General features: G+C 41.4%; 1 protein-coding gene across 1 annotated transcript in view; it reads left to right on the top strand.

The window, feature by feature from the left end:
- The window catches only part of LOC126416819 (uncharacterized), a 63858-nt gene extending 39794 nt beyond the window's left edge, over positions 1-24064 (top strand). The window contains exons 3-5 of the mRNA XM_050084703.1: positions 3882-4140; positions 4256-4307; positions 23957-24064. Coding sequence (XP_049940660.1) covers positions 3882-4140; positions 4256-4307; positions 23957-24064 — 419 coding nt within the window. The remainder of the gene's footprint in view (positions 1-3881; positions 4141-4255; positions 4308-23956) is intronic.
- Positions 24065-24293: the final 229 nt, after the last annotated feature.

The raw sequence follows: 24293 nt of genomic DNA, 5'->3' as shown, positions 1-24293 counted from the left end.
GTTATGAGGGGAACATTCCTCTGTGGCCAGACAATGGGATTTTGGGAGGTGGTGGGAGGCTGGAGAGATAAGGCATGGGAGATTTGTTTTTGAACAAGTTTTGGAGTATAATTACAGCCTGTGAAGGATTCAGTGAGACCCTTGGTATATTTCGAGTGGGACCACTTGTCTCTACAGATGCAACAACCTTGTGTGGCTAGGCTGCATGGGAGGGACTTCTTGGTATGGAACAGGTGGCAACTGTTGTAGTGGAGGTATTGCTGGTGGTTAGTAGGTCTGATATGGGCGGAGGTACTGATATAACAGGTGGACCACCCTGTTGCTGAGCACCCTACAAAACATGACATCCTACATTTCATTGACTGCTTCACAGCCTGTGCCATATGGATCCTTCCCGCCAACACCAGCTTTCCTGAATTGTGCAGGTGGGAACATACCTTGTGATACGTGCTACATTCCTGTAATCCTCCTGGCCTCAATATTCATTAGTCACTGTCCTCACCCATCCAGTTCTTTCTCTGTTCCCATTCCAGCAGTACTCAGCCCTTATACCACCATCACACCCAGTCTTTTTACTTCTCTCTTTTCCCTCTACTGCCCCCCCCCCAACCCAATGTCTGCCCACTGTCTAACCTGCAGCACTTCACTGTCTGCCACCTCCACCATACTAACCCTCCCCCTCCCTGCCCCAGCCCCCTCATTACTTCCATGCAGTTGACACTCCCATCACGCACTGGTGCTGTTGCTCGCAGTGTGGTTTCAGTTGCCTGCGACTGCAGTTGTGTATGTGTGAGTTGCGTTTGCATAATTGAGTGTGTGTGTGTGTGTGTGAGTGTGTGTGTATGTGTGTGTGAGACCTACTGGCCTAAAGCTTCATTTGTGACACTCTTTTAGTTGTGCCTATCTGTGACTCAGCATCTCTGCTATGTGGTGAGTAGCAACTTACTTTTTCATAATATTGTTACTTTCCATCCCAGATTTTCCATTGTTTGATTTTTTAATGCTTGAGATTTTGTGTCGAATAAAGGGTTTAACAGGAATAGCCATTTGAGTCTCAACCCAGTCCCACATGATTTTCCTGTCGAATTACATTTTGGCAGCAGAGTGTGCTGAGCTGTGCGAGTAATTATGGACAAAATTTTAGCATATTTCTTAATTGCAATGTTGAGGGTGCTATAAATTTTGCTTGGTATGTACAACTCTGTTGTGGTTTCTGTTTCAGTACTGTGTGAGGTGTCTATTCTGTAGAATAATTTGTTGAACTTCTAACACTCAGCCCAACAAAAGATGCTCATGGAAACAAGAAATGCAGTTTAGGTAGTTGTTAGGTGTGGAACATTCCACTACACACTTGCCATATGTGTAGATGTGGTGTAAAAGACATCAGTTTAGAACACTGACAATGTGCAGTCGGGAGTGGGGATCCCCACTGGCTGTGGAGGGCTGCTTACGCTTTGCATCACGGTTTGTTAGTGCCTTCGAAGTCATGGAGCCAAAGTACGGCCAATAATTTCAACACCATAACAATTAAAAATTATATATAAGAAGTGTCAATCTGTAATGTCATGCCAGTACACGAATACATGTTGCGATTTATTTTGAGCTGCATGTTCTACATCTACATCTACATCCATACTCCGCAAACCACCTGACGGTGTGGTACCTTCAGTACCTCTATCGGTTCTCCCTTCTATTCCAGAGATAAGGCATGGGAGATTTGTTTTTGAACAAGTTTTGGAGTATAATTACAGCCTGTGAAGGATTCAGTGAGACCCTTGGTATATTTCGAGTGGGACCACTTGTCTCTTCAGATGCAACAACCTTGTGTGGCTAGGCTCCATGGGAGGGACTTCTTGGTATGGAACAGGTGGCAACTGTTGTAGTGGAGGTATTGCTGGTGGTTAGTAGGTCTGATACGGGCGGAGGTAACAAGGTAATCCTTGTTTGTGGAAACAAGGATTTTCAGTATGCCTCTATGTTGGCTCTAATCTCTCTGATTTTATCCTCCTGGTCTCTTCTTCAAAAGAGGAAGTAAATGATAAAATTTCAAATATGAAAGTGACATTATTAAACCTACCAAACGAGATACAAACTGAAGTAGAAAAACAGTGGATCTTATTACAGGAGGAGTTTAAAGTACAGTTTAAAAATCTAAACCATAAGATGAAACAAACAGAGAAGTTTTCAACTCATGAATTCAAAAGTACATGTACTCAAATACCAGATACACGAAGCTGAGTAGAGGTGTTGGAATAAAGTAGAGAATTTGGTAAAGTAATTAATTACCAGAACACTTGGACTAATTTGGGCCCACATCTACAGGAACTAACTGAAAATAAAGTACAAGAGAAGGTTGAGTCTAGCAACAGAAGAAATACATTGAGTGGCACATAACTCACCCAGAACATTTAGATAACCCATTAGAGGAATCACTATTGTGAGAGAATTTGTACACACTATGTAAGAAAGGAAATTTGATATAGAGGATGGACAACCTCAAGTGATTTGCTGACCTTCATTGAAGGTCTACATACTGTGAATAAAGAAGACAGTGAGAATGTCCAGGAAGAAACCTTTCTCAGATGACAACACTGTGGGTAAGCATTTTCCCAAACAATCTGCAAAGGAAAGAGAAACTGCCATGTTCATAACCATCATAATGAAAGTAATTCAAAAGACAGGAAAAAGAAGTGTTTGTACCAAACTCAGTCAACAACTGCATGGGTAATACAATGCTTATAAATGGATCTGTGTCAAGTAACAAGGTAATCAAAGGAATTGTCCTGCAATGATAATGGAAAATGTGGACCGTCGTGGGACAGGAGCCAGGATCCATGGCATGACAATACAGACATATGTCCATGTGTAGAAAAGTTCATTGCTTTTACACATAAGATACGTATGTGAGAGTGGTTGTTTGATGAGGAGGAGGAAACAGAAGGAATTCTGCCAAAATCCATATTAGATGGGAAAATTTTCAGAAGGGAAGTGTATATTTATATAGGCTCTACAAGTGAGATTTCACTGTTCTCAGAAGATTTATTACAAACAATGAGAAACAAAGACCTGTGCCCCATACTATTGGATGCTGGTTCATATATTGTGAGTATCATGGGAAGCAACCATAAGTTACTCAGACAAGAAATATGTGTACCTACCACTACAGGAACTTTTCAATTTTTGCAAAATTTTCTAATTGAAGGGTTGTGCCAGAGACAGTCAGAAGTCACATTCCAAACAATTTAGAGTTTTGTCAGTGGTTATGTTTTTAACCAACATATGTCTCTGTCTACATATCTTATGGTGGCATCTGTTGGCCAAAGAGGTAATTATAAATCAGTGTTATTGTCTGCTATAACATATCACTCGTATAAATTCTAGAAATATAATCACAAGCCACTACAAAATGGCATGAGTTAAGGAGATAGTTTTGCTTCCATCTAAAGAAAATGAAGATTGAAACATTACTTATGCTTCAACTGATGTTTCTGATAGTGCAAGTTCATGTAATTGTGAAACTCCTGGATCAGATTCAGAATGTGAACAGTTATAGTATATTCTTACTTACTTATTTGAAAATAACCTTAAACGACCTGTAACTTTTCTTCAAAAATATGTATAACCTTTATCCAGATGCAGTAAAATAATACTGAGCAGAAATATCAGACTTAAATTGTATTGCATATGTGAATATATAGACTGAAGCAAAAATATTTAGTAATTAAAGTTAATATTTTTTAAATAGAGACTTGAATAGCCATATTACTTTTTTGTGGCTTGTGTTTCTCATTCTGTGAAATATGGCACGTTGATTTTCTTGTGTAGGTTACTCCAAAAACCAGAGAAAGTGAAGTGACTCCTTCTAAATTTCCTAAAAACAGGGAGAGAAATGGAAATGTCAAAACTTGGTCTCAAACCAAAAGCAAAAACAGAAGAAATGAAGGAAGAGTTTTTGTATCAGATACAACCCATAAAAAATGGAGGCGGAATCCATGTGAAAATCATGCTTTGTTCAAAGAAATGTTTCGAAAAAACTGAAGATAAGGCCTGCACTTTTGATGCATTTTGGGATTTGGCTGATTTTAATGGTCAAAATGCATACCTTGTGGGGAAAATGGAATCGACTGAAGTAAAGAGAAGGTAAGAAAGCTGAGCTCAGAGTTTTTTAATATAATATTATACTTATTTATCATAATGAGACGATTTAAACAAAGCAGTTTTCATATGACTAGTTAATGCTTTCAATTTATTTCAGGTATCCAGAAAAGAGAAAGCATGACATTTTTAACAGGGGAGCTGCTTTAACAGTGAGTCGCCGGCCGGAGTGGCCGAGCGGTTCTAGGTGCTACAGTCGGGAACTGCGCGTCCGCTACGGTCGCAGGTTGGAATCCTGCCTCGAGCATGGATGTGTGTGATGTCCTTAGGTTAGTTAGGTTTAAGTTGTTCGAAGTTCTAGGGGATTGATGACCTCAGAAATTAAGTGCCATAGTGCTCAGAGCCATTTGAACAGTGAGCTCCCGGAAGTCATGTAATTTATATCCAAGGTTTTCGAATGTTGCTGGTCAGCAACTTTGTGGGACGTCAAAGTCCCGATTGACCGTGGTTCAGCATCTGCACAATTCGTTTTGCATTGCTGTACTGTTCTTCCTGCTACCTACAGTCAAACAATGTGTCTACACGCGGTGGTCATAGGCTACAACAGGGCATCATGAAGTCCAATATCGGCTTTTTGACATACCTAATAATTGTAAATACAGAAACCTGGTTCATATTTCATTCTAAACTATTGGTGCACCACTGCCTGGCTTCGTGAGAGAAATTCACCAACATGCTGAAGCCTTGAAACCGATCTGAGGATAATGATTGCTTGGTTAATTCGGGTACAAATACTGCATGTCACATTACAGGACTAATACGGTGTTCGCAACAGGTCAGAAATATGCTGGCTTTTAAACCTATGGTGTTAAGCAACTCAATTATTTTGAATGAAGGTCTTTTTTAAGCTATTAATATCGACAGAAACAGCGTAATACGATCATTTGTTTTTAGTGGTGCTGAATTAGAATCAGGCTTTACCCTTGCATTTGGGGAATGATGAAAAATATTCATTATGCGTAAGCTGGCAGTAACTATTCCAGGATCTATGCTTTAGTGAGGAGGGTATGCGGTAGGGGGCGGCGGGGAGAGGGAGATTTCATTTAATTTACTGGCGAATGACGAATCAGTTGTTAGATTTATCGACTAGCGACTACTATTCACTATCCATTACATGATCTGCCTTTCTTCAAACTGATATCGAACTGATACGTCTGTGTTTTGGTGGAGCAGCATGAGACGCCTGTCTGCGAAGATTTTTTTCCCAGGAAGAATAAGTGATTGGCGGGTTGGGGGAGGGGGAGAGAGGGAGGGGGAAGGTTCGCTCCTCTACTATTACTGACTACACCCTTGTAAACTGAATCTCACTCCATGCGAAACATGCCAGTTACTAATTCACAAACAAAGCCCTAATACCGCAATAATACTGGTAACTTGCAAAGAAATTAATATATTGCTGGGTGCAAAGTGCATTTGTTACAATGGGACATACAGTGGACATAATGTAAGTCTTACACCAGTGTGATTATAATTAAAAAACTGCATATATGCTGTCGTTAGAAGCACAACTCACTTCAAATGACAGGAGCTCAAGTGTGTTTAGAAGCGACAGCGTGCCTCCTTTAGAAGTACACGCGTCACTCACGGTTGACTACTATGTATACACATAAAGAGACCTCACGTAACGTTTAAGAGGAGGTTTACCTTGTTTTGGTTAAAAAAATCGATTTTTTTAAAATTGCATTTTTGGATCCATAAAAGTGTTTAGAATCCACCCCTGAAACGGTTTTTCCAAGTACGGAGCGGAAATGTTTGTTTTTCGCGGTTGAACAAAAAATGCACCTGCCTGAAATCAGCCTTTATCACGCACCAGATTTTTTGGGGGATTTCGTCTTTGTAGCCGCGAAAAATTGTTCAATGTGCTTGCCCATGATTAAAAATGATAAAGTGATCAAGGAGTTTACGGCGTACTACGGCTTGGCAATCCGACGGCATTCCATTTCGATGGAACAGATGAAGAAGGCAATTTGGGCAACGTATTTCCACAAGGGTACGCCGGATGACCACCCACAACACCAAAATTGTCCGGCTGGGGAAACTAGTTGGTGCAAGTGGCGCATTGCAGAGGCTCCGGACATCTGGACGAATATCAACACGACCAGCCGCTTTCCAAAGAAGTTCAAAAAGTGATTCATCCGTTCTACGAGGCCCTTTCAGAGGACGAGTTATTGTGCTGGTGCTTGGGAGGAAACACACAAAATTCAAATGAAAGTTTGAACGTGAGTTTGGAAGTTAGCCCCCAAGAATTTGCGTTCTGTTTCGAAGACTGTGGAGATTGCGACTTCCCTGGCAGTGAGCAGCTTCAACGAAGGGTATTCAGCAATTCTGAAGACCATGACAGCGACGGACGTCACCCTAGGACTCTATTCGACGCAGTTCGCCAAGCATTCCGACGACCACCGGATTCAAGCGGCCGAAAATGGCTTGTCACCGGCCGTACGAGCGGCTCTGGAGCAGCGCAGGATGGTCCATATCGAGCAGAACGACCTCTGTGAGGAAGAGGAAGGACTAGTTTATGGACCTGGAATAGCAGATTGAACGTAAGTTGCATAATATTGAATTTATATGTAGTCAAAACTTCAAATGCATTTTTCTAGAAATGAATTTTTGTTATCGCGCGGTATTGTAACTTCAAATCTACTAAACCGATTGGCATGATTCTTTGTTTCCGACCAAGCTAACTAAATTGTCTAGGCTGTACCTCTTTTATTCCGATCCATCAACTATAAATATTTTTACTTGGCCTACGAAGTCGCAAAATCGATGAAAAAAACCCTATTTTCTTCAAGTGGCCACCATTTTGTTTCTTATGGTCCAAATAACTTCAGCGAGGTACAGCTCCTAAAGAATCTTATACTTCACTAACGTCAACTCAGTTTTGATCTCATACGAGCCGGCTGACATATCAAGCGTGGAGGTCTACATCGAAATTTTGTTTCGTACCGACCGCACTTCCGCCTTTGCTCTTCGACATTTCCTAACGAAAAAATTGCAGTTTGTAGAGAAAATGTAAATAAACTTTTTGAGCTAATTTGACTTTGATATCTGTAATACATCCCGAAAAAAAATCTCAGAGAATATGGTTTTTTCGGGCGAAAGATAGTAAACCTCCCCTTAAGAAACAATTTTCTAAAAGGATTCTAAAAGCACTCCTCCATTACCTGACCTGCCAACGACGACAAGGGTTATTTAAGACATAGACGATGTACGGAGGTAAAGATCATTTATTTGAATAAGAATGAATTTTTATACAGTAGGTTTTTAAATCAGATTAAAAAGTACAAATTATTATTCTGGGGCAGTACTGATTCCTAATCCAACACACATAGTCTTGAAAATTTGTGATTTCGAAATTATATTAGCTACAAAAACATTTGTAAGACTTAAAACGAAAAACGTGAGGCACATGCAATAGATAACAGAGACGAAGAGATTCGTTCTTGCAGCAATTGGAAACTAGTGTAACAGTAAGGATGTCAACGATTCATGCATCAGTTATGTATTGGACATGCTTAACGTTTCTAGTTTTAAATTCTATAAGTATAATAATACCTATTAAAAGCCCACAACCCCAGATTTTCAGGAGCATCTGAATGTGGTTAAGAATCTATATGGGGATAGGAGAAATTACTTTATACATTTTAGTCTGCGTTAAATTGTGGTATATAAAACTATCTTAATTTAATTAATTATTTTTTGGTTTTTGGTCTTGTCCAATCTATTTGAACCATTTTGATGTGATTACGACGTTAGATTTTGATAACTTTCAGATTTACTTCGGTTTATCTTCGTCTGACAAACAAATATACTGCTTGCTCCTACACATGTCTCGCGAAAAGACGGGGAAGGTAAAATTAGAAGATTCGAGGTCACACAGAGTCTTTCCTTGCTGTGAGCCATTCGCTGCTGGAGCAAGAAATGTGTGCGATGGCATCGTTACACGAAGTACCCTGCACCACACACCAGACACAAAGGGAGTGTACGTTACACACTCACGCAGTTCCGATCTCTGCTGGAAGTTTGAAGCCCCCAGCTAATCGCGAAGTAGCTGTAGTAAACAAAGTACCGTTCGTCACACAGCGGTCAAGAAAGCGAGTTTGTACTGCATTGTCATCCAGTTCTGAGGTATGTTTAAAATTTCAGATTTGTAATTCATAGGGAAATTAGTTTAAAATCAGCTGCAAAATTTGTACCAAACGGGCAGAGAAGGTAGTGAAGTAGTATTTAAAAAACACGGCAAAAAATTATGTTTCCTCGCTCCTTTCAAGACAGGAGTTGGAAAAGTAGGGATAAGTTTCGTTAAGAAGTACCCTCCGCCAAGTGCTGCACTGCAGCTTGCCTGGTAGTATTTTCACGACAGAGAACGGCTGCTCATGAGTTCAGCAATTAGACGTCACCCACTTAATGTTAAGTCGCATCTCACTATCTGTCCCATTCTAGGTAGACACCATTGGTGCTATCCCGTTTCAGAGTAAGTGGAAAGTAATTGTTTGACGTAGTCATTTCTCACAAACATTTTTCATACACGTGATTTTCTTTTATAAATGCCGTCACGAGTCCTCCTCCTCCACAGTTCCCTGGGACGCCTGCTGTTCGCTGGAGCCGTGGTCGACGGGCCCCCCTGTGGCGCCGCCCCTCCACGTGGCACCAGACAGGCAGAAGCAGCCTCAGCGCAGACGTGGTGGACGTACCAGCCTGCCGTGGCCGCCAGGTCAGCCCCTCGCGGGTTCTGGGACGAGTTTCACACGCATGTTACCCACTAACGCCTTAGAAACACGACAGAAATTAGAGAGCAGTATTACCTTCAGGAAAGAACTAAGACGATTACGACTGCATGAAAAAAAGAATTTCTGTCCAGTGTTTTATGTAAAGAAAAGATAATTCCACTGTACTGGATGTTATCTAGTTTACTTCTTTGACACACACTCGATGTATCTTCCAAGCCTAATTGTATGCATATTCTGTTCTTTACCAGCAATACCATCGGTAGGAAAGATGCTTTGTGTACAGCCGATTATGCACATTCTGAGAATCTTAACTAACCGAATGAATATAACACAGAGAAAGAGAGCCGAGATTCAAAGGATAATTCGACGATTCCTCACTGCAGTGTTCAGTCAGCGCTCAGCGTCGCCATTTTGCTCAACGATCTCCAGTCAGAGGTGCGGCACAGACATTTTTTCGCATTACGGAAAGGCTTCGTCTCGCAACCGCGATAGCAGATGCCCCAAGCAGAGCCGCAAGTCCCGTTTCTTCCTTGTACATGAAATACTCACCGCCGGATTGACGATAACGTTCTAGGCGCACCGAAAGTCGCATTTCGCACTCACCATCTGCATGTGGGACAGAAGGGGAAACGATCCTCATATACTTTGTACTCTCGACAAAATACGGCACAGTAGCTTGCCTGACATAACTGTGGGTACAGATGTAGAAACCATTACTTAATGCCAGTAGAACAGTTGCTATGTAGCTAACGATAACACCACCGTGTATGCAATCGCTACAATTTCCAGTATTAAATTCTGGCGTTATAACATTAAGAGCGTAATTTTAAGAGCAGTACGTAGCTGGTAGAAAAATCAACCGCATTCATTCAACATTCTAATGCAACAGAATTCATCGAACAGAGAAATCCATCTCAAACTGCAAAAGACTAAAAAAATCATTTCTCTTCCCTCTAATAGCGTTTATTTAATGGGTTAAGAACACGGTTGTTCTACTTTCAGTGCTTTATGACAGCTGGCGAAGCCACGCATCCGTTGTCAAAGCACTCCTGTGTGGATTCCGATCGCAGGCAACAATGCCAGGTAGAAACCATGGTTACTTCGCTCAGCCTGTGAAAAGACAATCGGATCGCAGCAGACCGCGCTCTTGCACTTCAAGTGCAGTGATTCTGTATTTTCTCGCTGAGCTAGCAGAGTTTGTTCGTCGAGGTGAGTAGTGTGTTAAAGCTTCCTACTATTGCACTTCCAAACATACTAGACTGAAGAGACTAAGAAACTGGTACACCGCCTAATATCATGTACGGCCTCAACGATAATGCAGAAGTGCCGCAACACGACGTGGCATGGACTTGACTAATATATGAAGTAGTGCTGTAGGGAACTGACACCATGAATCCTGCAGGGCTGTCCATAAATCCGTAAGAGTTCGAGGGGGTGGAGATCTCTCGTAAACAGCACGTGTCAAGGCATATGCTCAATAATGTTCATGTCTGGGGAGTTTAGTGGCCATTGGAAGTGTTTACTACTGGAATTGCCCAAATCCGCTGGAATGCACAATGGACTTGAATGGATGCAGATGATCAGACAGGATGCTTACGTACGTACAGGCCTCAAACCCAACGTATTCATCCCATTTTCCATTTCATCTACACCTACACCTACATCTACATCTACATGGATAGTCTGTAAATCACATTTAAGTGCCTGGCAGAGGGTTCATCGAACCACCTTCACAGTTCTCTATTATTCCAATCTCGTATAGTGCACGGAAAGAATGAACACCTATGTCTTTCCGTACGAGCTCAGATTTCCCTTATTTTATCGTGGTGATCGTTCCTCCCTATGTAGGTTGGCGTCAACAAAATATTTTCGCATTCAGAGGAGAAAGTTTATGATTGGAATTTCATGAGAAGATTCCGTCGCAACGCCTTTCTTTTAATGATGTCCAGAACAAATCCTGTATCATTTCTGTGGCACCCTCTTCCATATTTCGCGATAATACAAAACGTGCTGCCTTTCTTTGAACTTTTTCGATGTACTCCGTCAGTCCTATCTGGTAAGAATCCCACACAGCGCAGCAGTATTCTAAAAGAGGACGGACAAGTGTAGTGTAAGCAGTCTCCTTAGTAGGTCTGTTACATTTTCTAAGTGTCCTGCCAATAAAACGCCGTATTTGGTTAGCCTCCCCCACAACATTTTCTATGTGTTCCTTCCAATTTAAGTTGTTCGTAATTGTAATACCTAGGTATGTTGTTGAATTTACGGCTTTTAGGTTACACTGATTTATTGTGTAACCGAAGTTTAACGAGTTCCCTTTAGCACTCATGTTGATGACCTCACACTTTTCGTTATTTAAGCTCAACTGCCACTATTCGCACCATTCAGATATCTTTTCTAAATCGTTTTGCTGTTTATTTTGATCTTCTAATGACTTTATTAGTCGATAAATGACAGCGTCATCTGCAAACAACCGAAGACGGCTGCTCAGATTGTCTCCCAAATCGCCGGTCGGAGTGGCCGAGCGGTTCTAGGCGCTACAGTCTGGAACCGCGCGACCGCTACGCCTAGGTTAGTTAGGTTTAAGTAGTTTTAAGTTGTAGGGGACTGATGACCTCAGCAGTTAAGTCCCATAGTGCTCAGAGCCATTTGAACCATTTTTTTCTCCCAAATCGTTTATATAGATAAGGAACAGCAAGGGGCCTATAACACTACCTTATGGAACGCCAGAAATCACATCTGTTTTACTCGATGACTTTCCGTCAATTACTACGAACTGTGACCTCTCTGACAGGAAATCACAAATCCAGTCACATAACTGAGTCGATAATCCATTAGCACGCAATTTCACTACGAACCGCTTGTGTGGTACCGAGTCAAAAGCCTTCCGGAAATCCAGAAATACGAAATCAATGTCAATAGCAGTCAACACTTCATGTGAATAAAGAGCTAGTTGTGTTTGACAGGAAGAATGTTTTCTAAACTCATGGTGACTGTGTGTCAATAGAGCGTTTTCTTCGAGGTAATTCATAATGTTCGAACACAATATATGTTCCAAAATCCTGGTGCATATCGACGTTAACGATATTATCCTGTAATTTAGTGGATTACGCCTACTACCTTTCTTGAATATTGGTGTGACCTGTGCAACTTTCAAGTCTTTGGGTACAGATCTTTCGTTGAGCGAACGGTTGTATATCATTGTTAAGTATGGAACTAATGCATCAGCATACTCCGAAAGGAACGTAATTGGTATATAGTCTGGATGAGAAGACTTGCTTCTATTAAGTGATTTAAGTTCCGCCGGGATCAGCCGCACAGTCCATGACTGCAGCGCTTGAGACCGCTCGGCTAATCCCGCGCGGCCCTTCACTACTCCGAGGATATTTACTTCTACGTTACTCATGTTGGCAGCTGTTCCCGATTCGAATTCTGGAATATTTACTTCGTCATCTTTTGTGAAGGCATTTCCGAAGGCTGTGTTTAGTAACTCTGCTTTAGCAGCACTGTCTTTGATCGTATCTCCATTCCTATCGCGCAAAGAAGGCATTGATTGTTTCTTGCCGCTAACATACTTCACATACGACCAGGATCTCTTTGGGTTTTCTGCCAGGTTTCGAGACAAAGTTTCGTTGTGGGAACTGTTATAAGCATTTCACATTGAAGTCCGTGCTAAATTTCGAGCTTCTGTAAAAAACCGCCAACCTTGGGGATTTTGCGTCTGTTTAAATTTGGCATATTTGTTTCGTTGTTTCTACAACACTGTTCTAACCCGTTTTGTGTACCAAGTAGGATCAGCTCCGTCATTTGTTAATTTATTTGGTATAAATCTCTCAATTGCCCCAATACGATTTTTTTGAATTTAAGATAACTAGGGAGTTTAGTAAAATGTCCACGTTTGATTTCCACTCTTAAATGTTTTCCTAGCCCTAGGAACTGAAGGTGGGTAATTCCCATCGCTCTGTTGCAGGCGTGTAACACAATGGCCCTACGTAATGCTGTGGTCTTCCAAATGCGATAGGTACCATGTTTTGTACACGGAATAAATACCAGTTTCCGGTGAGAAGAATAGGGAGTGTGCTTTGTGTGGCTCACAGCTGACGCAGCGCATAAATGTGCTCACATTTTAGCGAAGCTGTAACCCATACAGGTTTGTGTCAGCTACATAGCAGAATGTTCCCCTTAAAGACAAGTAGCGACGTAATTGTAAATGTTACAGTGGTCCGCTGAGTCTAAATTTTTTTTTTCGGACTGCGCCATAGTTTTATTTCGAAACAGTTTTAAATATAAGCAAACTTACTGTATGCGACAGCTCCTCGCTAGAACCGAAACTTTCCTGTTCTAAATTTTTGAGGCACAAAACAAAATGTATACCAGTTTCCGCCCAGACAGATAATGTTTTTAATTTAGTGGTCTCCGTACATAACCCATTAGTCGGACACCTCCTGTTTTATGCAGTGCATATGAAGTGCGCCTCTGGAGGCAAATAATAGGTTTTATTCTGGATGGTGTTCTACAGCCATTATAAATTGCAAGAATGATATCATGTAAGACATTACGCTGTTGTCAGTTTTCTGTGTGACCAGTTTCCGTCGAGGACCATTAAACAGCTCAGCTTTCTGTTAACAGCAAGAAATATACATCAATTTGAAGTAACTTTAGTTATAAATCTTATACCCTTGACATTGTATTTTTATTGTATATTTTTATATGTAACTCTTAGAGTTCGTAAAATTCTGTGTGTGGTACTGGTTTTTAAGTGAAACTGGTCGCACATCAAACAAGTAAGTAAACAGCAATTTAACGTGCCAAATGACATTCCTACAAAATAATATTATGTAATATTGAACTAATTTAACCCGATAGCTGCAGATAAAGTAATTATTATATAAATGCCTCATAGGATAGTACGATAATTTTATGACACGTTAATCACTTGTTAATTTATGTAGCTAAAAGTTTGTCTATATGTTTGTTTCATGTTCTGTAAGGTGCCTCTGTACTCGTGTATGGTTATACCGTTCCCCAGTAGTAAGTTTTTCTGACTCTTTGGGAGCACGTTTCTCGACGACATCTGCAGCAAGTTTTGGTCCTACGATCTCTTCGGAGATAACGGGGCAAAATACAGTTGGCGTCTTCATCGGACCCATAGTCAGAGCAGGGGTAAGGGCCCATATTGATTCGACACAGCTGTTGGCAAAACTTCCTGTGGTTAAATCTGAGGTAGGATGTTGTCACTTGGGAGTAGCCGGCCTTGGTGGCCGAGTGGTTCTAGGCGCTTCAATCTGGAACCGCGCGACCGCTACGGTCGCCGGTTCGATTCCTGCCTCGGGCATAGAAGTGTGTAATGTCCTTAGATTAGTTAGGTTTAAGTAGTTCTAAGTTCTAGGGGACTGAGGACCTCAGAAGTTACGTCCCATAGTGCTCAGAGCCATTTGAACCAGCCATTTTTGAAGTTTTCGTTGCAATTGCTTTTGTCGTAGCAACGACGTTTTGGCAGATCGAGGACCATTGCAACATAACCTCAGGTCTTGGCTTCGCATGAAAGATTAGTTTGTTATTGCAAATTTGGGTCTTGATCCTACATAGGAATCATAAGGTGGTAGATAGTTCGTCGTATGCCATCAACCTGCGTACACTGCCTGTTCTTCCCAGCGACTATTTATCCATTGCCTTTAATTCCACAGTGATTCATACTAAAATTTCTCTGTATGTTGGCTAGTGTGGGGAAAAACTTTTTACCACCAGAATTTGGCAGGCAAGAGAAGGAAAGTCGGTAGTATAAAGTTCCTGATCGCTAAAGTCTCAGATTAAAGTCCTAAACTTTCCTCTTTGTCTCTCGAAATGGAGGCTCGTGGCACTGTTTTTGATAATCATACAACAGAAACATATCACGGCGTAATGAGCTTATGCCTCCGGTTTTCACAACCAACAATAGCATCTGCTCCTTCTTTCTTATTGCTGAAAAAGCCGTAACAGATAACAAATTTCATAGATAAGATGCCGGATTTCTTCACCTCATTTTCTAAGAGGGTTATTTGCCTCAGTAAAGGAATGTATGTACGGACTGGTGCAGCACATAAAATCATCTACTCAGTCAAACGCCTTGGAGAGATCGCAGTAAATATCAGCTGGCGATATTTTATTATTTGAGGCTTTTTATTTTTAATGAACGAATGTATAAACAGCATTTTCAGTTCACCAATCCACCTAGAATTCCTGATTATCAGTACCGACGACTGTCGACTGTAATTGTATTTTGTGATTGGGAACCCGCTAACTCACTATCTCCTCGCCAGTTTCGATGGCTGAAAAAGAACCGAGCCTCTACAGTCTAAAAGAGGCCACTCTACCGTGTGAAGTGGAGAATTAAGATTACAAAAGCACAGATATATCTGGATGGAAGAACAAAGATACAGAACAGTGCACGTTAATCTAATAAGAGTACAAAGACACAATGAAAGATTTTTTTAAAAGAAAAAGGAAGTGTGTGTGTGTGTGAGAGGGATTGTGTGTGTGTGTGTGTGTGTGTGTGTGTGTGTGTGTGTGTGTGTGTGAGGGAGAGAGAGAGAGAGAGAGAGAGAGAGAGAGAGAGAGAGAGAGAGGGAGAGAGCGAGAGAAAAGATACATTCCACGTCTTGGGCAAGTATTTGACTTTCGCTGTGAGACGCTGCACTGTTATTCAAAGACCGCATTCCTTATCATTTTTAAGATGGACGTGTTGTCCCAGAAATAAATTTGCTCCAATCCCACAATTTCTGTCAAGGTTTTCGTGAAATTTTCTCACATCAGGCATAGGAACAAAAGAATCTGTAAGTAAGGGTCTTGTCTCTGAGCTACATTTCTGCAAGATCTCATCTATGGTGTGTCCTTGTTTTGTCTGACCAGCTCTGATTTTTAATACTACGGATATGATTAGTCATTTGTGATTTCCGTTGCCCTCAAGTAACAAGCTCATTTTCCCACGCGAAAAACTCCCACTTGGCGAAAAATGTTCCCTGTAAGATTAGTTCACTGCCAGTAACTCTTCTCGTCACCCATGCTCTCGCAAAACTCCGTGTCCAGTACTGGAGTTGTTCTGCGGCTGCTGAGCAATAATCTCCCCTGTTTACTGCTGTGTTCATTCTGCCTGCAAGTTCTGAGAAAGAGAATGACAGTCCTTCGTTAAGGAATTGAAGTGTCTGTGTTTGTAGGTGCTATTATTCGCTGACGCACAGGTAAAAGAAATTCATAATACGTAGTTTATTTGTTACTGTTGTCTGGGGACGCGCAAAAATGTGTTCAATGCACAGGCTAAACATTCAAGAACAAACGAAACAGTTTAGAATTTAGAGATATTTTTGAAATAACTGTAAAACTTCATGTTAATAACCATGTGCAAAAATATAAATCAGTTCCCCAAAATCGGCTGTGTCCCAAGTTTAGCATTTAATGGAAGTGAAAGTGTGAAACTAAGTTAAAATTATCGTTCAAAACACGCGCTTCACAACATTCTGTTATTAAGAATAACGCTAACAATAATGCAACATTTCTAGGATTTTGATAACACATTGATCTCGGATTTCCCCGAACAAATTCTCATTCTAACCAGTCTGTTTTTTGTTCTTCTTTGCAGCTTGTCACAACAGCAGCATCTTAAGTCGACATGTAAGTAAATTTATTACTATCCCAGTTGAAGATTACTTTAAGTGTAACCTACAGTTAGCGGCATCATTGACTCATACAGGGATTGTACAGAAATTGGGGAACACAGCGACAAATGTATGCTCGAACACAAATGCAGACGATAGCCGAGCACGCAGGTTGCGCCGTTGTATTCGACCACGAGCGGTGCCTGTGGAATGTCTTCAACGGGTCGCAGGAGTCAATCGTGTTCTGTGTAGGTGAGAGAGCGTTATGTCGGCGCTAAGAGAATTCGAGCGTAGGCAGAATGTCGGTGGTCGTGTGATGGGTGCTTCCATAACCAACGCAGATGGAGTGTTTCAAGAGGTACCCTACAGAAGATATATACGCATACTGGGAAAGCAGAGAAACTTCATCCACTAAGCCACAGCGCGGACGATGGTGTGTGTCGAGTGATTGTGCCACAAAGTCGTGAAGAGAATTGTGACGTAAAATTAGAGGACGAGAGCTGCAAAAGTCGCTGCAGAACTGAACATTCCACTCACGATCCCTGCCAGCCCCAAAACAACACGGAGGCTGCTCCATAGGCGGGAGCTGCAGGGCACGTTGGAACTGCAAAACCACTGATCAGTGATGCAAATGCGGTTAACAGGAAGACGTAACGACGAAGCCACAAAACCTGAACTATGACGCAATGGCTGTGTTTTCGTCCCAATAGTGAAGCATGGGTCTGGTGATTATTCGGGCAGCCACATCGTGTTATTCCGTGGACCCCAAGATTACTCTGCATTCTCGCATTACTGCCAAGGATTTTCTGGCTGTTCAGGTCCATCCCAATGCGCAATATTTGTTCTCTAATGGCGTTTTTCTAATCCAAGGCGACAGTGTCCATGTTTGCACAGCTGGCATTGTCAGGACTGGTTCTGTGAGCACGAGGATGAAATGTCGCACGTCCCCTGGCCACCACAATCACAAGATCTCAATATTACTGAGCTTTTTGGAGAGAGGGTGATCAACATATTAATTGGGCTTTTTTAGAGATAGGTGATCAATGTGCAGCGCAGCCAGTAACTCGTTCGAAAATCAGGTCTGAGTGCTGGTCATTTGCGGGAACATCGCTTTATGCATACTGTGAGAGGGAGAAACTTCCAGAACATTGAGCAAATGCCGGAATTTGACAGAGGCAGAATTGTGACCAGTCTCAAAAGAAGGGATGAATTGTGGGTAAAATGGAGTGCGACAACCTTCGTACTGTGTGCCACCTCCACGATGGCGTTGGGCAGAATTGTGGTGGAATTTGGTGCCAATGTGACGTAATTAATCCACCTTACAACTCACGTGACCTTCGGAGCTCTGGTTTTACGCGTCGCAATGGGAGACATTTAGGGAGTTTCGTATAACTGATACCCTTTTATGCGCAGTGTAGTTGCAAGATTGCACCCACATCTGCCTTCCGATATCAGTTCGTGTCGATGTCAAGCCGAGATGGACGTGTTGTTGCTATCCTCTTTACCCCCAAAGCACCTTCCCATTAAAAACCTAATAGCTTTTGTGTTGTTCTTTGATGTTTGTTTTCGTCCTGGAACAGATGACTACTGAGCAACTTACCCAAGTGATAAAAAGGTATTACTAAAACAGTGAAAGTCCCACGGCCACCGTTAGTGAATTGCGTGTCACACTCGGACGTAGTGCTGCTCCAATCGAATCATCTATTCGGAAGTTGACCCGTAAGTTTGAGACCAAAGGTTCCGTTTCACACGATAAGAAAACAGGACGACCGTGTGCTGTTCAACGACAGGAAAACATTGCTGTCGTGCGTGAAAATGTCACCGTACGGCTCAGGAAATGTGTTTACCGACGAGTTCAGCAATTGAATTTGTCACCATGTTCACTGTATGAAACCCTTTCAAAAGATCTGGAAACGCAGGCGTACAAGATTCAACTTAAGCAAGACTTGAAGCCTGCATATCCTGGAAAGAGACATCGATTTGCTTAATGGGACTTGGCTCGACAAGCGGAGAACGAGAACTTCACAGAAATAATTTTCTCAGATGACGCACACTTCCACTTCCGTAGATACGTCGATAAGCAGAACTGCAGAATTTGAAGTAACGAAAATCCGCGAGTGACTGTGGAAGACGAGACGCATCCACAACGCACGACTGTGTGGTGTGGGTTCTGGGCAGGAGGAGTTATCGGCCTGTACTTCTTTGAAAATGATGAGGGAGTTGCCGTCACTGTGAACGGCCACCGTTACCGAAACATGCTTTCTGATGGGTTTCTCCCTCTTATTGATGAAAACGACGATGTTTGGTTTCAGGAAGATGGTGCGACATGTCACACATCCCGTGAATCTATTGTCCTGCTTTATGATAAGTTTCCTCAAAAAATTATCTCTGTCTGGCAACCAGAAATAGCCTGCCAGATGTGCGATCTTATGCCTTGTGACCTTTTTGTGCGGATTTGTGAAATCAAAAGTGTACGCGAACAAACCGCAAACAACATAGCAACTGAAGGATGAAATCAAAAGGGTTGTTAACGGCATCCCACGAGATGTTTGCGAACGCGTCATCGAGAAATTCAACGAACGCGTTGCTCGTTGCCGCGCGGAATGCTTGGTCATATGGAGGATATAATTTTTCATATAAATAGGGAAGTTACTTAATGCGTTTGTAAAAAAAAAAAAAATACATTTTCAATAAATTTTGTGTGTTCTATAGCAATTTCATATTCGTCTCTACTTATCGGGCACCGTCTACATGCTACGTGTTGCCTTAAGCTTTGTATTAACTCAATTGTACATGTAGCAAAGGAAAATAGATGATTACTAGATTTTGTGGTATTTGCTTATTAATAACATTTGCAACCGCCAAAGCATATACTGTTTCACCAGTGTAGAAACTTAATGTGGATATTTTCGTTTTCAGGGCACTGAATATAAGTTGGCGCCATCTTGGGGAGTGCTTCAGAGGGTAAGTAGTGAGCCTGAAATTGTATCCGTAGTAACTGAGCTCCTGGCATTGCCAAGTTATTTATTTATTCCAGTCTTCTGTTAGACCATCTTTTCCTCTCTGTCCCCCATCTATCCATCTCCTCCTGCCTCACTCTTATGTCCACCTCTTTCTCTCCCCTCTCTCTGTCAATTTGTTCCTCCCCCTCTGTCCATCTGCACCTCCCCCTTCTGTCAGTCTCCTTCATCCCACTCAAATTCCATCTCCATCTCACCTCTCTCTTTGTCCATCTCCTCCTCTCCCCTCTCCCCGTCAGAATTTTCTTCCTCCTCTTTCTGTCAGTCACCTCCTCCCACTTTTAACAGTTCATCTCCTCTGCTTTCTTTTCTCTGTCTATCTCCTAGTCTTCCCTTTCTCTGTCAGTTTCCTCTTCCCTCTCTGTCGGTTCATCTCCTCCTCCTCCTCCTTCCTCCCCTCCCCTCTCGCCATCAGTATCTTCCACCCTCTCTTTCTGTCTGTCACCTCCTCCCGCCTTTAACAGTTCATCCCCTTTTTTTCCTTTCTCTGTCCATCTCCTCCTCTTCCCTTTCTCTGTCAGTTTCCCTTTCCCTCTCTGTCGGTTCATCTCCTCCTCCTCCTCCTCCTTCCTCTGCATATCTCTTCCTCCCCCTGTTTCTGTTCATTTCCTCCTCTTTCCTTTCTCTGTTCATTTCCTCCTTCCCTCTCTCTGTCTATTCCTCCTTCCCCCTAACTCTTCACATCTCCTTCCTTCTCGTTGTCTGCCCATCTGCTGCTCCCCCTTCTCTCCCCACGTTATCACGCTCGCCCCGACAGAAGGCTGGTTGTTGTTACCACCACAGTATTTCTTCCCAAATCGTAAGTTATATGTGTACCAAATTTGGTTAAAATCGTTCCATAAGTTTAGGATGAGCTTTTTACTCATGGCTTTGTCCCGTGCGCGCATGTCAAATACATATCACATATATTTAACATATTTCACACGTATTTGTACACTTATTTCACATGTATCTCTAGCGAATTGCCCTGTGCGATTTTGTTTTCGTGCAGCTCTAGATTTGTGGTGTCATATTACCTGAACTATGCACTGTACAATAATACAAATTTGCGAATACAATGAGTGGTATATTTGGATACTGTCTGCGAAACATTTTGCGAATAGACTTAGTAGTAAAACGTAAAAATTTAAAACGTCATGCATGATGTTGGAGTTTTTTATGCATCTCAGTGTTGATGACATCATATCTCCTGAAGTGTGTGTCATACAATGTTACTATTTTTCAAGTACATTCAGTGGTAAATTTGAATACCGTCTGGAAAACATGTGAAGAAAGCAGTTAGTACTAAAGAAGTAATGAATTAAAAAAAAAGCTTCATGTGTCAGTTTTACTGTATGAACAGCGAAAATGTATTAAGCTATAAGCGTTTTTCGTTTCATCATTTTGTGAGGATCGTCATCAAGACAAAGTATTATAAATGTTTGAAATCGAGAGTGGAGTTGGATCGTCAGCAAGAAAAAGTATTATAAATGTTTGAAATCGAGTGTGGAGTTTGTTGCAAGTATTTAAGTGCTCTCATTCTCAAATGCTAGACGAGTTAAGTATGGGTATTTGCACATCGTAGGTCACATTGCTTCCTCAACAGTGTGCTGAACAACATTAGATCTGTTTTTACATCATTTGCAGACTGATAACTACAACTGTTTCAACTTCTATGTTTTTAGGTAGGGTAGTACCTCGACATACATGTGGCACAAGCAAGCCATTATTGTTCACTTTCCCTATGGGCAGCTGTGCAAGTGTTGAGCTGTGGACATGTGGGTGCTGCTAGTCTATACTGAGAGTAGTAGTCCACTTAGAGCTTTAGCTACGGTCGTGCAGCAAACATTAGATCAGAAACTTTGTGACATGTTTGTGGTAATACTGTTCAACCCAGAGAAAAAATAAACAACACACTGATGTGTAGCGAGCGAGGTGGCACAGTGGTTAGACACTGGACTCGCATTCGGAAGGACGACGGTTCAATCCCGCGTCCGGCCATCCTGATTTAGGTTTTTTGTGATTTCCCTAAATCACTTCAGGCAAATGCCGGGATGGTTCCTCTGAAAGGGCACGGCCGACTTCCTTCCCCATCCTTCCCTAATCTGATGAGACCGATGACCACGCTGTCTGGTCTCCTTCCCCAAACCAACCAACCAACACTGATGTGTGTTGATACTAAGGTACCACATACAAAAATCTCTGCACTTATACCCATTACATTCTATATGTACATACAACTATTTTTGTATGATGTATGGATCCCACATTCTGTCACAGTAGCAGCAGCTCAACTCTGGGGTATTATAATGTGCTCACCCTACAAACACAAATACATCTCCTGATATAATAGTGCGAAATAACTGAAGAGTTAAGTCTAAAAAGAGACAGGAAACAACAAATTCTTCTCAAAGCTATCATACAAGAATGCTGTCTTTCTGCATTTCGTGGCTGGAAGGACCAAAATTAATTTTATTGGCTCGATTGCATCAGGGCTCATGACTATGGATGGTTGTATTATATTTCAAGTGAGAGCTTGTTTGTGTGGTCCTGTTTAACTATAACAAAGCATGGGCTTGCTTTATCAAAATCTGTGCATGACATAAGAAGACAACTGAAAATGGGAAATAAAATTACCTGACTCAATAAATAAATGGCGCTGTTATGTATGTAAATTTTGATTAAGTCAATCAATGGATACTCTCATTTTTAAGAGCAAGGAACTTGGGGTTGTATTTTGAAACCAGTTTATGTTCACACAGCTTAAATTGTAATGTAGGTATATTCATGAAACCTTTTTTATGGCCATGTTCTGACATAAGCAACAAAGCATATTCCACAAGATTCTTCACATGACGTGCCCTGGCTAGCAGCTGGTTTGTAAAGTGAGCCATGCAAAATTGTGGTATTTTAAATATCTTCAGGAATATTTTGTATATGCTGATTCCCCTCCTTATTTCCTTCCCTACGTTACTAATTTGGTGATGTATGGGCCTTGTAGCGTGTTGGTCATGAGAGACCAATACATTATATCGGATTACTGCATTATACACATGCCGCTGTAAGACATTCACATCACGTATAGAAGCATTATCTTGAGTTATTTATCATTTATTAATTTAAGAAAAATTCATACCCAAAGAAGACTCCAAAATTTCGTTTTTAAGATTCTCAAAAGGCCATGTCAATACTATTGTGCATCATTGCTTTTATTGAAAAGGGTGCTGTGTGGGACCAGGTGTTCTATAGGTTCGATGCTGAAATTGGCTGCCTACGGAGCACATGAATTGATGCACTTATTTTTAATTTTGGAAGCCTGAAATTCAAATGTTGCTACCTTGTAATATATCTCTTCTCATCACACTTATGACTGTCGTTAGCACACTGGACTCACATTCAGGGGGACGAGGGTTCATATAGCCGTCCAGACAACCACATTTAAGTTTCCTGTGGTTCACTTAAATCGATATAGGCAAATTCTGGCATGGTTCCTTTGGAAACGGCTCGCCCGATTCCTTCCCCACCCTGTAGTAATGTGAGCTTGTGCTTCTTGCCAGCTTCTTATCTGTGCATCAGTCTTTTCTCACAACCCCGTCATGTTTTATAACCTACCGCCGCGCTCTTCTACATCAGATGAATATTTGCATCCAACTCTGAATCATTGAGTCATTCATTAATTCATTCCCCGCACTCCTCGTTATATTTAGGATGGCCATAATTCAGATAACAATTTTCTGTTCTTATTGAGCATGTTGTGGCCGTTTGAAGTGTGTTGATCTCCTCGACCACCATCCACCGTATGTAACTTGGTAATAACTGAAGTCATGTGATACATAATCCCAAACTAAACAAGAATGTTTTAGTGGCATGTCCACAGCATGGCTTTACGCCGCAACAGTGACAAGACGGTGATGATGATGATGATGATGATGCTATTGGTTTCCTGGAGCTCAACAGCGTGATTATCAGCATACATACAGAAGACACTACATGCTTAGTGGAAATAAAATAGTTCCTGATAAGCAGTCTCCTTGGGACAAATGCACATGTAGGGGAGAGTGCGGGAGATACACGCACTTATGTAAAAATCAATGCGAACCATTTGTTACGTCATTAAAACCTGCGAAAATGAGTACATACCATACAATGGACATTTCTCCACATATTCCAATAGTCCGTAAATAGTTATAAACATTACCTTAATTTTGAACATTAAAATAAAAAAAAGTGCAAATGCGTGATATTCCCCACCCCTGAGGGTAATGACACGCAAAGTACTGGGCAATAACACTTAAAACAGACAAATCATAAAAATGTACAATACTTACTATTTTTATTTGCTTATTCGTTACTACAAACAGTAAACTATATTTAAGAACAAAATAATGTATTTCTACAAACATCTCTTATAATTTTAGTTTTTTTACATTTTTATTTATGTGAAAAGAGTTCATTTTCTCATACAGGAAAGATCGCCCTTGTAACCTTTTGGAGTGTTCCAACCACTACATTCTTCATGACTCCATCTGCTGCAAGAAATACATCGGTGCCATAGTCCTCCATCTTTCCCAAACTCTCCAAAAACCAAACAGACATCTTCTGAAATCGCCAATGGATCAATATCATCCATTTCATCGTCATCACAAATGTTCTGCAAGTCCAGATTTAGGTCATCCTCGCTGCTACTTTCACTTTCTTGGTGGTGTTTCTTCTTATATAACGTCTGTTTATTCTTCGAGACTTTTTTAAGTTGCAGAATAGGGAAGAGTGGGGGAAATACACGC

The sequence above is a fragment of the Schistocerca serialis genome, chromosome 8 (genome assembly GCF_023864345.2).
Source record: "Schistocerca serialis cubense isolate TAMUIC-IGC-003099 chromosome 8, iqSchSeri2.2, whole genome shotgun sequence".
Taxonomy (NCBI): domain Eukaryota; kingdom Metazoa; phylum Arthropoda; class Insecta; order Orthoptera; family Acrididae; genus Schistocerca; species Schistocerca serialis.
This window is presented reverse-complemented; position numbering and strand designations above follow the sequence as displayed.